The sequence below is a fragment of the Rhineura floridana genome, chromosome 4 (genome assembly GCF_030035675.1).
Source record: "Rhineura floridana isolate rRhiFlo1 chromosome 4, rRhiFlo1.hap2, whole genome shotgun sequence".
NCBI classification, from domain to species: domain Eukaryota; kingdom Metazoa; phylum Chordata; class Lepidosauria; order Squamata; family Rhineuridae; genus Rhineura; species Rhineura floridana.
Window position 1 is genome coordinate 209,554,593 of NC_084483.1, and position 14,533 is coordinate 209,569,125.

Genomic DNA, 14,533 nt, shown 5'->3' on the forward strand with positions numbered 1-14,533 from the left:
ATGAACATATCACCAGCCACCCTGCAGGCTTTAGGGAGCCATGAAGCAGGATAAAGAGGATAAGACAATATAAATGAGAAATTGTTAAAAATAACCGTGTCCTGAGCTCTGTTTGATATCAAGTCTTCAGACCATAGCCTGGGACCTAATAATCATCTGGCCCTGCTGAGCTGGCTCAGGTGTAGAGGATGCTATTCCATCACCCGTGTTGAAGCAAGATTCAGCTGCCAGTCTAGTTGGTCTCTGCATGTGAAATGGGGGGGGGAGTTATCTTGTCCTTTCCCTCAGGCAGGAAGATTTCTTCATAGAATCATAGATCACAGAATAGTAGAATAGTAGAGTTGGAAGGGGCCTACAAGGCCATCAAGTCCAACCCCCTGCTCAATGCAGGAATCCAAATCAAAGCATTCCCGACAGATGGCTGTCCAGCTGCCTCTTGAAGGCCTCCAGTGTCGGAGAGCCCACTACCTCTCTAGGTCATTGGTTCCATTGTCATATGGCTCTAACAGTTAGGAGGCTTTTCCTGAAATTCAGTAAAAATTTGGCTACCTGCAGCTTGAGCCCATTATTCTGTGTCCTGCACTCTGGGACAATCAAGAAGAGATCCCGGCCCTCCTCTGTGTCCACTTGAAGAGTGCTATCGTATCTCCCCTCAATCTTCTCTTCTCCAGGCTAAACATGCCCAGTTTTTCAGTCTTTCCTCATAGGGCTTTGTTTCCAGTCCCTTGATCATCCTTGTTGCCCTTCTCTGAACCCATTCCAGTTTGTCTGCATCCTTCTTGAAGTGCGAAGACCAGAACTGGGCGCAGTACTCAAAGGATGAAGACCAGAACTGGGCTCAGTACTCAAAATGAGTCTTGGGCTGGTCCTGTCCTCTGCCTCCGAGCTATGGTCTGTCTACCTAGCACGTAATCAAAAGAGCAAATCCCCCAGGATGTTCTGAATGGTTCTGAAACTTTTTTTAAAAAAATGTCTGACATTTTTATTTTGGTTAGACATAGAATGACTGCATATTTATTCCTTCTGTAAATTTATATCCCTCCCTTCCTCCCAAAAGTAGCCCAGGATGGCAAAAACACTTTTTTCTGCTAAAAAAAGCTAACCTTCCTGATTCCCAGGAAATGGCAAGAACTGAGAACCAGTCCAACATTCAGTGGCCTTGTAATTAGGGTTTTTTGGGAGGGAGGGCAATGCAAGTAAGGGGGAAGGACATGGATAGAGGTGTAGCAAATTATGCACCACATAATTTAGACAGTGGACAGAGAAAAGTGTTTCTCCTTCTCTCATAACACTAGAACTTGTGGTCATCCAGTGAAGCTGAATGTTGGAAGATTCAGGACAGACCAAAGAAAGTCCTTCTTCATAACTAAACTGTGGAATTCACTCCCGAAAGATGTAATGATCAGTTATTTATTTAAACTTTTTTTTAAACCCACCTTTCACGGCACACTCCACACAAGGCAACTCTGAAGGACATGAAAATCAAAGTACAAATACCAACACCACTGAGAGCAGCTAGATATTTGTTTCAAGTATAGCACAATTCAGCCAAACACATTTAAAGCACATCAAACGCACATTTAAAGCACATGACCTCCCTCCCAAAATCATGGGAACTATAGTTTGTTAAGTGTATGGGGAATTTGTAGCTCAATGAGGGAAAAACTACAGTTCCCAGGATTCTTTGGGGGAAAGCCATGTGCATTGGATGTGCTTTAAATATATGATGTGGATCTGCCCAGAAGGCTCGATTAAATGTTTCTTCAGGCTTTTTGTAAAGACCACCAGTGATGAGGACATATGTATCTGCCTGGGGAGCAAGGGTGTGTTTGCGGGGCAAGGGTTGCTTCCCCCACAAAGAAATTCTAAATGTAATGGTGGGAGGAGTGGGTTGCCATTGTCCTCAAGTAACAATTCATTCAGACCACGGTATTCCCGATCTCTGTGTATGGATGTGAAAGCTGGACAGTGAAAAAAGTGGATAAGAGAAAAATCAACTCTTTGAAATGTGGTGTTGGAGGAGAGCTTTGCGCATACCATGGACTGCAAAAAAGACAAATAATTGGGTGTCAGAACAAATTAAACCAGAACTGTCACTAGAAGCTAAAATGATGAAACTGTGGTTATCATACTTTGGACACATCACGAGAAGACCTGATTCACTAGAAAAGACAATAATGCTGGGAAAAACAGAATGGAGTAGAAAAAGAGGAAGGCCAAACAAGAGATGGATTGATTCCATAAAGGAAGCCACAGACCTGAACTTACAGGATCTGGTTTATAACAGATACTACTGGAGGTCACTGATTCATAGGGTCGCCGTAGGCTGTAATCGACTTGAAGACACGTAGCGACAACAACACATACACACCAGCTGTAGAATCAGGATTGCTGATCCTCTCTCCAAGGGCTGGATGAGAGACTAGGAGAGATGGTGGGAATGCCTGGGTGCACAACAGCTGAAGGATGCACTTCAGACAACAGGGCAGGGACCAGAAGGAATGGGGGTGCCCTCCCTCAGCGGGCAAAGGCTGCCTCCACTAACGTGATCACCTTGAATTGGGCCCGGAAATGAACTGGCAACCAATGCAACTGTTTTAGAACAGGGTCTATATGAGTTCTAAAAGCAAACCCAGCCAGACAGTAATCTGATTGCTGAATTATGGACCAACTGAAGTTTCTGAGTGATCTTCAAGGGCAGCCCCACACAGAGTGCATTGCAATAATTCAATCTGGAAATTACCAGAGCATGGAGGACGGTGGCCAAGTTGTCTCTGTCCAAAATGGGCCATTTCTGGTGAATCAACTGGAGCTACAAATAGGCACTCCTAGCCACTGAGGCCACCTGAGCCTCAAGTGGTAATGTTGGATCCAGAAGCACCCCCAAGCTACAAACCTGCTCCTTCCAGGGGAGTACAACCCCATCCAGAACAGGCTGTCTTCCTGTCTCCTGGACTCGAGAACCTGGAACACATTTGCTTTTCAGGATTCACTTTCAGTTTTTTGGCCCACATCCAGCCCATCACTGCCTCCAAACACCTGTCTAACACCTCAACCTCCTCTCCTGGTTCAGGTGAGATAGAGCTCAGTGTCAGCCATATGTTTGTTTGTTTGTTTGTTTGTTTATATCCCGCCCTTCCTCCCAGCTGGAGCCCAGGGCAGCAAACAAAGCGCTAAAAACACTTTAAAACGTCATAAAAACAGATCTTAAAATACATTAAAACAAAACAGCATTAGAAACATTTTTAAAAAAACAAATTTTAAAAAGGGTTTAAAACATTATTAAAAAACATATTAAGCAATTCTAACACAAACGCAGACTGGGATAGGTCTCAGCCTAAAAGGCTTGTTGAAAGAGGAAAGTCTTCAAAAGGCGCCAAAAAGTTAGCAGAGATAGCACCTGTCTAATATTCAAAGGGAGGGAATTCCTCAGGGTAGGTGCCACCACTCTAAAGGTCTGTTTCCTATATTGTGCAGAACGGACCTCCTGATAAGATGGTATCTGCAGGAGGCCCTCACCTGCAGAGCGTATGTTGGTGATGGCCATGTTCCACTTCCGGAGCTGGAGGCATTATACCTCTGAATGCCAGCTGCTGGAAACCACAGGAGGGAAGGGGAGTGCTGTTGCACTCAGGTGGGAAGGCATCCCATAAAGGCATCTGGTTGGCCATTGTGAGAACAGGACACTGGACTAGGTGGGCCACTGGCCTGATCCAGCAGCCAGGCTCGTCTTAGGTTCTTGGTCTGTATGTTTGTTAACTGTAATCCTAATTGTAAAGCTAGACTCCTCCTAAGGGCAAAGAACCTGTTGTGAGTGACAGCTCTTAAAATCCTTCATCTGTCTCCATCACTCGATGGGAAAGGTCCCTGCCAACTCTGATTCTCCTGTCAGAGTGCCCAGTTTGCGGCTAGCAAAGAAACCCCTGGTGCGCCCTGATCTCTTAAGTTAACCACAGTGTCCAAAAAACATGAAGGAGAACACCTTCCCCAAAGCATCCTGCTTGTACTTGGCCATCAAGTGCTTTCCAAAAAGGCTGGGAGACTCAAGAAAACAGGACCAAAAGGAGATTCCTGGCTAAGTACTAAAAGCAGAAGGATATACCAAAGAGTGCCTCTTGGGAGGATATGAATAGCACCACACACATCATCATCATCATCTTTATTTGTGTATTTATCTGCTTATAAATTGTAGTGCCACTAAAAGTACTATTTAACAATCAAAAGTAAGTCCCACTATGTTCAATGGGGCTTACTTCCAGGAAAATGTGCAAGGATTGCAGCCACAGTGACTTACAATGCACAGAAAGAAAAATTAAAACAAAATCTGGACCAAAACTGCAAAATGCCACAATGAGAATGAAGGAGAAAACGAATAAAATGGCACATCTTAAATTAAGAGCTAGAGCAGCCTTTGCCAAGCTGGTACCCTCCAGATGTTTTGGAATACAATTCCCATCTGCCCCAGTTGGTAATCAGTGGATCTGATCAAGGCCCATGCACACCATGCCAAATTTTGGCGTATACATCAACCTCCACTGGATCCTTCAGTCCTGGTTCTATTTGCTTAGCAGCAGCAGCAGCAGCAACCCAGTGGAACAAGGAGCTCATAACACTAATAGTCCATACCAGGTCCGCAGTTTGGGAGTCCTCCTGGATTCTGCCCTGCTGCTTGAATATCAGGTGGCTGCGGTAGCCAGGAGTGCATTTGGCCAACTCAAACTGGTCTACCAGCTGCGTCCGTTCCTGGAGGCAGTTGACTTGGCCACAGTGACACATGCATTGGTGACATTGAGGCTTGATTACTGTAGCGCACTCTATGCAGGGCTGCCTTTGAAAACGGTTCGGAAATTGCAGCTGGTTCAAAATGCAGCAGCCAGAATGTTAACTGGAGCACAGCGCAAGGAGCATATCACCCCTGTGCTTTATCGACTCCACTGGCTCCCAATTTGTTTCCGGGCCCAATTCAAAGTGCTGCTTCTGACCTTTAAAGCCCAAAACGGCCTTGGACCAATGTAACTGAGGGACCGCTTACGCCCATATGTACCTGCCCGGGATTTAAGATCATCTGCCTCTGGTCTCCTCTGCGTGCCTGGAGTGAAAGATGTTAGACTGACAGTCATGCGGGAGAGAGCCTTTTCAGCTGTGGCCCCCATGCTTTGGAATACTCTACCCCAAGAAGTTCACTCTGCTCCCTCCCTGATGGTTTTCCGGAGACTTCTGAAAACGATCTTGTTCCGGAGATCCCTTTGGGAGGGACTGAAGGTAGACCTGACACTGATTTTATGCCTTCTACGTTAAATTTTACCCTTGTAGTCCCCTTTAGTACCATTCCCTATATATATGTATGTGTGTGTGTGTATTTTATGTATTTTAATGTTTTCGTGATTTCAATTTTATTATGTACGTGTTTGGTTTTATTTTTGGAAGCCGCCCTGAGTGCCCTATTATAAGGGTGGGATAGAGATATTTTAAATAAATAAATAAAATAAATATATGGATTTGGGTTCCTCCAAACCCATTAAGAACACATTTCATTGCCAGGTACATTAATTTCCTCAACCAATTTGTAAGTTACATCAGCACCAAAGCATCAGGAGGGGAACAGGTTAGCAAAGTCAGATCTATTTATTATTATTTATTACAATGATACCCCACCTGCCTCTCCTTTCATGATGGAAACCCAAGGCGGCTTCCATGTGGTTCCCAGGCAGTCTCCCATCACAGGCACTGACCAGACCTGACCCTGCTTAGCTTCCGCAGGGAGCTGGCCTCGTGTGCCTTTGGACCACAGCCTGGGACCCTCTAGAGTGACAGCTTATTGAAACAAATCACAGCCGTGCTGGCTGGGGCTGAAGGGGAGCCTAGACCAAGACATCTGGTTGGCACCAGGCTGGGGAAGTTGTTTTATATCATGGCACCACACCAGGATCGTAGGAAGCAAACTCCAGTGAAAATGTTTGTCTGTCTGTTTTAAATTTATATTTATAGTTAAGTTTATTTTATTTTAAAAAAATGTTTTCATTTTATATTTTAGAGGAAGACCTCACTGGGGAAGAAGACGAGATGCCATCCTTCAGATACAGGCCAAATGGTAAGAACAATCCTCCTAGAACTTCATTTTTAATTATGCATTTGTGATTATTTGTGCTCATGATGTAAACGTTTTTGGGCAGTCATACTGATTCATTTGCAATCAGTCTATACCCTGTAACTTCCTGATGAAATCCCATAACTTTTCATACCACATAAAGTTCTGGAGGGGTTGTCCCACTTTTATTGCGATATAGCCCCTCCAGAAGGCAACAGTGTGGCCCTTCTCCAGATCCCCCCTCTGAGGCAGGCTCAGAGGGTGGTGACAAGGGAGAGGGCCTTTTCCGTTGTGGCTCCCCATCTGTGGAATATGCTCCTCAGTGAGATCCACCTGGCGCCTTCATTAACATTTTTTTGGTACCAGGTAAAGACGTATCTTTTCTCCCAGGCATTTGATAGATCTGAGATGACGTTTAGTTCTAATGTGCTGCCAAGCCTTCCTGTGGCTATGCAGGGGGTGCTATTGCTATTGTTTTGCTGTTGTTTATTGTTATGTTTGTATAGTGTGTTTAATTTGTTTTTGTTTTAACATTGTGTAAGTCGCTTGGGGACCTTCGGGTATCAAGCGACTAATACATCTAATAATAATAATAATGATAACAACAACAATTAACATTGGGGACACATCGCAGAACCACTAAATGGGATGATGTGTGGACGGTCCAGTATAAATCTGCCACATGCGCTATTATTGGTGTCAATGAGATGTTGCAGAAAATACACCCAGAAAACAACACTGGTCTGGAGGGGCCCTTGGAGTCTTATTCTCAATACTGCCGACTGCCCCAGAATGCGTGAAAAAAGGGGCACCTGAGCATGTACAGAACACAATGCATTTTCCTCAGCACTGAGTCATCCCAGCAAACTTTCTAGATAATTGGGCTGGGGAAGTGTTCAGGCCAGAAGGAATGACGTCTAGATCCGTGGTTCTCAAACTTTTCCCCAAGGACCATTTGAAAATTACTGATGGTCTCTGAGGACCACTTGAAGGTTTTTCTGCCTGTTGTAGCAGTTGCAGTGCTCTGTGCTAAGTGCTATGTCATGTTTATTTGTGTTTTTATTCCTTCCTTATTTCTTGTATATTGTATTTTATTGCATTTCCATTTGCACTCCATAGAATTCAAGCTATAATACAGCGAAATACAAGATAAGAAATAAAAGAGGGAATAACTGTGCAATTCCTGGGATCATGCTGCTGACCACCTGAATGGAGCTTGCAGACCACTGGTGGTCCACGGTCCTGTTGGGAACCTCTGTTTATTTATTATTTATTTATTATTTGATTTATATCCCGCCCTTCCTCCCAGCAGGAGCCCAGGGCGGCAAACAAAAGCACTAAAAACACTTTAACGCACTTTAGATAAATGTAAACTCCAGCCCCTCTCTGTTTGAGACATTCCCCTCTGGGTTAGATCTGGCACCTTGACACAAACGCACACACCCTGCTAGAGAGACACAGTGGCCCCCCATTTCTGCTCTACCCCCCCAGGCCGGATGAGGACCAACTGCAGCCAGTGTGAGAAGACTTTGACTCTCCAGACCTCCGTGAAAGTCCTGTATGTCTTTGTGGCCTCGCTCATCGTGGTGGTGGTGGTGCTGGCTGCTCTGGGTGAGTAGGACCCCCTCCTCCCCGTCCTCCTCCTGCCCTTCTGCTTATTCCACCTCCTCAGGCATCATCAGCCCCAGGCAACATGGGGTAGAAAAGGGCCTGCACTTGCTCAACCTTTTTTTCCAGCGTCTGGAAAGAGGAGGAGCAGCCAATACAGAGGTTGCTTCTGTCTGTCCCAGGGAGGGAGAGGAATCCTAAAGAATGGCAAATCCAGAAACTCACACTAATGGCATTTTAGCAAGGCAGCTCCCTAAAGGGACAAAACAGAGGCATGTAGCAGAGACCAAGAGCAGCTCATCAATTAAGATAGTCCCTGCAGGCTTACAATGTAAAAAAACACAACACACAAGGGAGAAGGGGCAGGGAGGGGAGAGGAAAAAAGCAAACTTGGGCAGCAGTTCTTAAATAGTAGTCCTCAGAATGACCAGCTGGCATAGAAACAGGTGGGAGGTGCTCGATGGAGCTGAGATTAGTTTACCTTCTCTTCCAGCATATGACTTGTTTTGCTGGTGTTTATAGTTACCCAGTAACCATCCTTATGTAATTTATTTGTTAAGGAGCTTCAAGGAACTCAGGGTAGCACACATGGTTCTCTTCCCCAACCCCCATGTTATCTTCACAACAACCCTGTGAGGCAGGTGAGGTTGAGAGAAAGTGACTGGCCCAAGATCACACAATAAGCTTCATGGCTGAATGGGAATCTGAACCAGGGTCTCCCCAGTTCTGGCCGAGTTCTCTAGCCACTACCTCACACTGGCTGATTGCTTGCTGGTGGTTGGAAATGATATGTTGATATCCCCTGAATGGGAGCTAACAATGCCTGGAAATCTCATAAGAACATAAGAAGAGCCTGTTGGATCAGGCCAGTGGCCCATCCAGTCCAGCATCCTGTTCACACAGTGGCCAACCAGATGCCCATTATGGGAAGCCTGCAAGCAGGACCTGAACACAAGAGCGCTCTTCCCTCCTGAGGTTTCTCACATCTGGTGTTCAGAAGCACGCTGCCTCCTAGAGTGGAGGTAGAGCGTAGCCATTGTGGCTAGGAGTCTTTGATACCCTCCTTGCCTTTGTCAGGTGACACCCCTCAGCTCGTAGGAGGGACAGAGAAATTGTATTTGCCGTTTGAATTAGGAGGCAGAGTGAGTCAAGCCGAGAACTGGAAGCTTCGTAGCTGGAGCAGGTGGAAAGGGAACCTTGCTGCAGGGATAGCAATTGGGCTGCCGGCTTTTTAGGAGACTGCTTGCTGCCAACAAGCTCTGCTTACATATTTGTCAGTATATAGATATTCCAAGGAATCTGCTCATGGCCCAAGTAAACCCAACCCTGAACTAATCTCTGCATAGGCATGTGGGGAGCAATTCACCCCATCTGATCAGGCACCACCTGCTTTGCAAGCCTCGTGCTCCCTCATGCTGGCCCCGGATTGCCCACTGCAGCCCGCACTGCATTGGCTGAGGACAGGGGTTCACCGGACCTGCATCTCTCATCTCTTCCCCTTGTGCCCTATCTGTGTGGCAACCCAATTGTGGTCAGCCTGCAGCACTAGATCCCCACTGGCGTGTTACCCCTTGCGCCAGATCCCCCAGAGCAGACATTTCTGGGAAAGCGAGAGTAAGCTTTTGTTCAATTCCTTAGACTGACTTTGGGCCAAAGACAGCTGGCAACCCGCCTTCCTTTTGCCACATCGGATGTGCGCTAGGCCTGCATGGCATATGGAAAGTGTTCCTTCCGTGTGGCTGTTCTCGGGCTGCCTGGTAAGGCAGGGAGGGAGATGCCCCACCACGCCTAGGCCCCCTGAGTTCATCCCAAGCCTCTGTGCCTGATGCTCTTCTGTGCCATTTCTGCATGCAGAAGAATCCACCCTTCTGGAGCGGCATCCGGCTCTCTGAGGTTCGGCTTAGACCACCCACTGTCTCTTGGCATCACTGGAAGCCCAGGAAGCCTGGGCTTAGAGCCTTGACCTGCCTGGGGCAGGCTATCCCTGCTGCCTCAAGGTAGCCAATCTGTGCTCCCCCTTAAGATTGTGTGCCCCGAAGCTGAACTGCACTTGCAGGCCTGGCACTCAGCTGAGAGCAGCCTGAGGCTTGGGCCCTGTCCCAGCCCTCTGCACAGCAGAGCCATGAATTCTGCAGGCGTCTGCCTGGGTGGCAAAAAAAGATGGCAAGAAGCAGTTCTACGTTCTCTGGATGTGGAGGGAAGGGGCTTTTTCGTACACCACCCAAGATCCTGCTTCTAGTTTCAGCAAGCACAGATGGGATTTGGGGCTGAGGGACAATGCAAGAACGTGCTGGGGTGACGGCTCCCTGGGTTTACTGGGCCATGGATGGACGCTAGAGCAGAAATCAAGGAAGGACCTTAATCCCTCCCTGTCTTGAATTCAGCAGGGAATGAAACGCCCCCCCTTCAGCTTCTCACCCTAAACCCAGGAGCCTCGGAAGCTGCCTTATATTGAGTCAGACTGTTGGTTCACACAGCTCAGTAGTGACTACACTGACTGGTAGCAGCTCTCCAGGGTTTCTCCCAGTCCTGCCTGGAGATGCTGGGGACTGAACCTGCTGTCTTCTGCATGCAAAGCAGATGCTCTGCCACTGAGCTATGCGCAGAAGGTGGAGAGGGAGACATTTTTCTCCCTCTCTCATAACAGTAGAGAGCCAGCGTGGCGTAGTGGTTAAGGTGTTGGACTACGAGGGTTCGAATCCCCACACTGCCATAAAGCTCACTGGGTGACCTTGGGCCAGTCACTGCCTCTCAGCCTCAGAGGAAGGCCATGGTAAACCACCTCCGAATACTGCTTACCATGAAAACCCGTAAGTTGGAATCGACGTGGAGGTAGTCCATTTGGACATTTTTTTAGCAAAGCCTACATCATCTTCCCTTCTAGAGTTGCCCCCCCTTCTATCCCAACATAAGCAGCCAAGAGCTAAGTCCTACTATGAAGCTCACTGGGTGACCTTGGGCCGGTCACTGCCTCCCAGCCTCATGAAAACCCTACCCATAGGGTCACCATAAGTCGGATCGACTTGACGGCAGTACATTTACATTTTTTACATAACAGTAGAACGCGGGGGCATCCAGTGAAGCTGGATATTGGAGGATTCTGGCTAGAGAAAAGAAAGTCCTTCTTCATGCAGCGCATAATTAAACTGTGGCATTCACTCCCTCCAGGTGTAGTGATGGCCACCAGCTCGAAAGGAAGCCACAGACCTGAACTTACAAGCTCTGAACAGGGTGGTTCATGACAGATGCTCTTGGAGGTCGCTGATTCATAGGGTCGCCATAAGTAGAAACCGACTTGGAGGCACATAACAACAATGGTATCACAGGCTACTAGCCGCCCACAACAGCTGTGCTTTGCCTCTGTTGTCGGAGGCAGGATGCTTCTGAATGTTGGTTGCTGGGAATCCCAGGTGGGGAGAGTTTCTGTTGTGCTCAGGTCCTGCTTGCAAGCTTCCCATCAGCTTCTGGTTGGCCACCATGAGAACAGGATGCTAGCCTAGATGGGCCTTTGGCTTCATCAAATCTTCATATGTTTAGTGCTGCCTGTCCCTATGCCATCTGCTCAACCTGGACACTTGCAAATAAGCACATTCTCTTCCTTGAAGCCTTTGGCTCAGCCGCCTCCATGCTCTGCTATAACTCAGCTGAAGGATGTGTAACCAAAGCAACCACATGTAGGATTCCTGTCTGCTCCTGATGCCTCCACTTCCCTCCCCCCCCCCGGTTGTTTCACCTGCGCAGAATTTTAGATTGTAAGCTCTTCAAGGCAGGGAGCCAACCTCCTGTCCTCAGAAAAGCAGCATGAACACTGATGGCATTATGTTCAGAACGGCAGCAGTAGTTTATGACAAAAGGCACCCAACTCTTTGGCATGCCCTTCTCAACAAGGAAACCAGTGCTGTAAAAGGGCCCCCAGAAGCCTTGCACTGCTCAGAGGCATGGTGGAGCATGACGGTTTGTAGGACCAGAGAGTGGCTGCTTCTGGTGCCTTGAGCACTTGGGATGCTGCACAACCCACCAGGCTGGGCTTAACCCTCTCCAGGCTGCCACAAGGAGCTGCCAGAAACATTTCAGGGCAGGGGATGCTGTTCATTAATGCCAGATGGAAATTGCACCCAAGAAAACAGCATCCATCCCAGAGACTCACAAAGGCTCGTCTCTCTACCTTGCTTTGGGGCAGCTTGGAACTCCGCCTCCTCCTGTGAGTTCCTGTGACCCTCCTTTAAAGTTAGGACATAAGAAGGGGGGGGGCAAATCCTTGGCTCAGCTGCTCACTTGTAAATTAAATCTTGGAGGAAATAGGCAAGATGGGGACAGTGGACAGTGAGAGACATCAACGCCCCTGCAGGAAAATCTGAGCAAAATTTCTGTTCAGAAATGGTTCATTGTTAAAAGAGCCCAGCCCTCCTCTGTGAATATTTGGTATAGTCAAAGCTGCAAATAAATGGAATAGCATCTAAAACATCTCAGCTTTCTTGAGTTTGCTTTTTAAAAACAAGAACAAAACACCAAGTTTCTAGTCCTTTGCGCTACACAAACCAGCTAACTCAGAGGAAGCACCTGTCGAAACTTCAGAAGCAAAAGAAGAAAGGGAGAAGCAGTGGCTGGGGAATCAGGCACCCGTCTCAGATAACAGAGGTATACTGGCCTATGCAAAACATGCAGACTGGCGCAAATGTGTTTAATATGCAACTTTCACTCAGAATGCAGCATTCTGCGTGGTGCAAAATTGATTTTCTTAGCACAAGCCAATCTTACAGATGAGTGTTCTGATGATTTCTGGCAAATGGGGTCTTCAGGTGGCAGTGGGGCTGGAGCAGTGGGCTCCTCAGCTGGCAACCAGACAAGTGGCACAGCCAAGGTCACCTAAATGCCAAGAGATGCAGTCCATTTTGGCTAGAGAAGGAAGGAGCCTGAAAAGCCAAATGCAATACCTTTGAGCCACTATTTCATCACACACTCACTCTGGCCTGCCAGTCCAAATGAAAAACTGGCAATATAAGAATCAGGCTGTGAATGCATTAGTCACCTACAGCAAAGCGTTTCCATTAGCCACACCTGGAGGGGAAATGGGTTGATCTGCCGATCAGCTGCAAAATCTCTTTGAAGCTGATTTTTTTTAAAAAAAAAATGCAAGCAGCTCCCAGCAGGTTTTACAGTAAAAAGGAGTGGGGTTTGACTAGCGTTGTGTGCCCCCATTTTCAGAAGAGAGAGGTGGAGACAAGCTGGACACGGCAGGACAGGGAGAGTATCACTACCCTGTTACCTACCAGGCATAGGTGACTTGACTTGGCATCCGCCTGAGAGTTCTCAAAGAACTCAAATGTGAAATTGCTGATCTGCTAACTAAAATATGTAACTTGTCCCTCAGGTCCTGCTCCATGCCTGAGGACTGGAAAGTGGCAAATGTAACGCCAATATTCAAAAAGGGATCCAGAGGGGATCCCGGATATTACAGGCCAGTTAGCTTAACTTCTGTCCCTGGAAAACTGGTAGAAAGTATGATTAAAGCTAGATTAACTAAGCACATAGAAGAACAAGCTTTGCTGAAGCAGAGCCAGCATGGCTTCTGCAAGGGAAAGTCCTGTCTCAGTAACCTACTAGAATTCTTTGAGAGCGTCAACAAGCATATAGATAGAGGTGATCCAGTGGACATAGTGTACTTAAACTTTCAAAAAGCGTTTGACAAGGTACCTCATCAAAGACTTCTGAGGAAGCTTAGCAATCATGGAATAAGAGGAGAGGTCCTCTTGTGGATAAGGAATTGGTTAAGAAGCAGAAAGCAGAGAGTAGGACTAAACGGACAGTTCTCCCAATGGAGGGCTGTAGAAAGTGGAGTCCCTCAAGGATCGGTATTGGGACCTGTACTTTTCAACTTGTTCATTAATGACCTAGAATTAGGAGTGAGCAGTGAAGTGGCCAAGTTTGCTGACGACACTAAATTGTTCAGGGTTGTTAAAACAAAAAAGGATTGCGAAGAGCTCCAAAAAGACCTCTCCAAACTGAGTGAATGGGCAGAAAAATGGCAAATGCAATTCAATATAAACAAGTGTAAAATTATGCATATTGGAGCAAAAAATCTTAATTTCACATATACGCTCATGGGGTCTGAACTGGCGGTGACCGACCAGGAGAGAGACCTCGGGGTTGTAGTGGACAGCACGATGAAAATGTCGACCCAGTGTGCGGCAGCTGTGAAAAAGGCAAATTCCATGCTAGGGATAATTAGGAAAGGTATTGAAAATAAAACAGCCGATATCATAATGCCGTTGTATAAATCTATGGTGCGGCCGCATTTGGAATACAGTGTACAGTTCTGGTCGCCTCATCTCAAAAAGGATATTATAGAGTTGGAAAAGGTTCAGAAGAGGGCAACCAGAATGATCAAGGGGATGGAGCGACTCCCTTACGAGGAAAGGTTGCAGCATTTGGGGCTTTTTAGTTTAGAGAAAAGGCGGGTCAGAGGAGACATGATAGAAGTGTATAAAATTATGCATGGCATTGAGAAAGTGGATAGAGAAAAGTTCTTCTCCCTCTCTCATAATACTAGAACTCATGGACATTCAAAGAAGCTGAATGTTGGAAGATTCAGGACAGACAAAAGGAAGTACTTCTTTACTCAGCGCATAGTTAAACTATGGAATTTGCTCCCACAAGATGCAGTAATGGCCACCAGCTTGGATGGCTTTAAAAGAAGATTAGACCAATTCATGGAGGACAGGGCTATCAATGGCTACTAGCCGTGATGGCTGTGCTGTGCCACCCTAGTCAGAGGCAGCATGCTTCTGAAAACCAGTTGCCGGAAGCCTCAGGAGGGGAGAGTGTTCTTGCACTCGG

At 46.9% G+C, this 14,533-nt stretch overlaps 1 protein-coding gene across 2 annotated transcripts in view; it reads left to right on the forward strand.

Annotated features, from left to right (window-relative positions):
• SCARA3 (scavenger receptor class A member 3) overlaps positions 1 to 14,533 on the forward strand; it is a 50,125-nt gene that overhangs the window by 10,069 nt on the left and 25,523 nt on the right. For both annotated transcript variants that reach the window (XM_061625890.1, XM_061625891.1), the window contains 2 exons: positions 6,035 to 6,091; positions 7,580 to 7,699. In XM_061625890.1, coding sequence (XP_061481874.1) covers positions 6,035 to 6,091; positions 7,580 to 7,699 — 177 coding nt within the window. The remainder of the gene's footprint in view (positions 1 to 6,034; positions 6,092 to 7,579; positions 7,700 to 14,533) is intronic.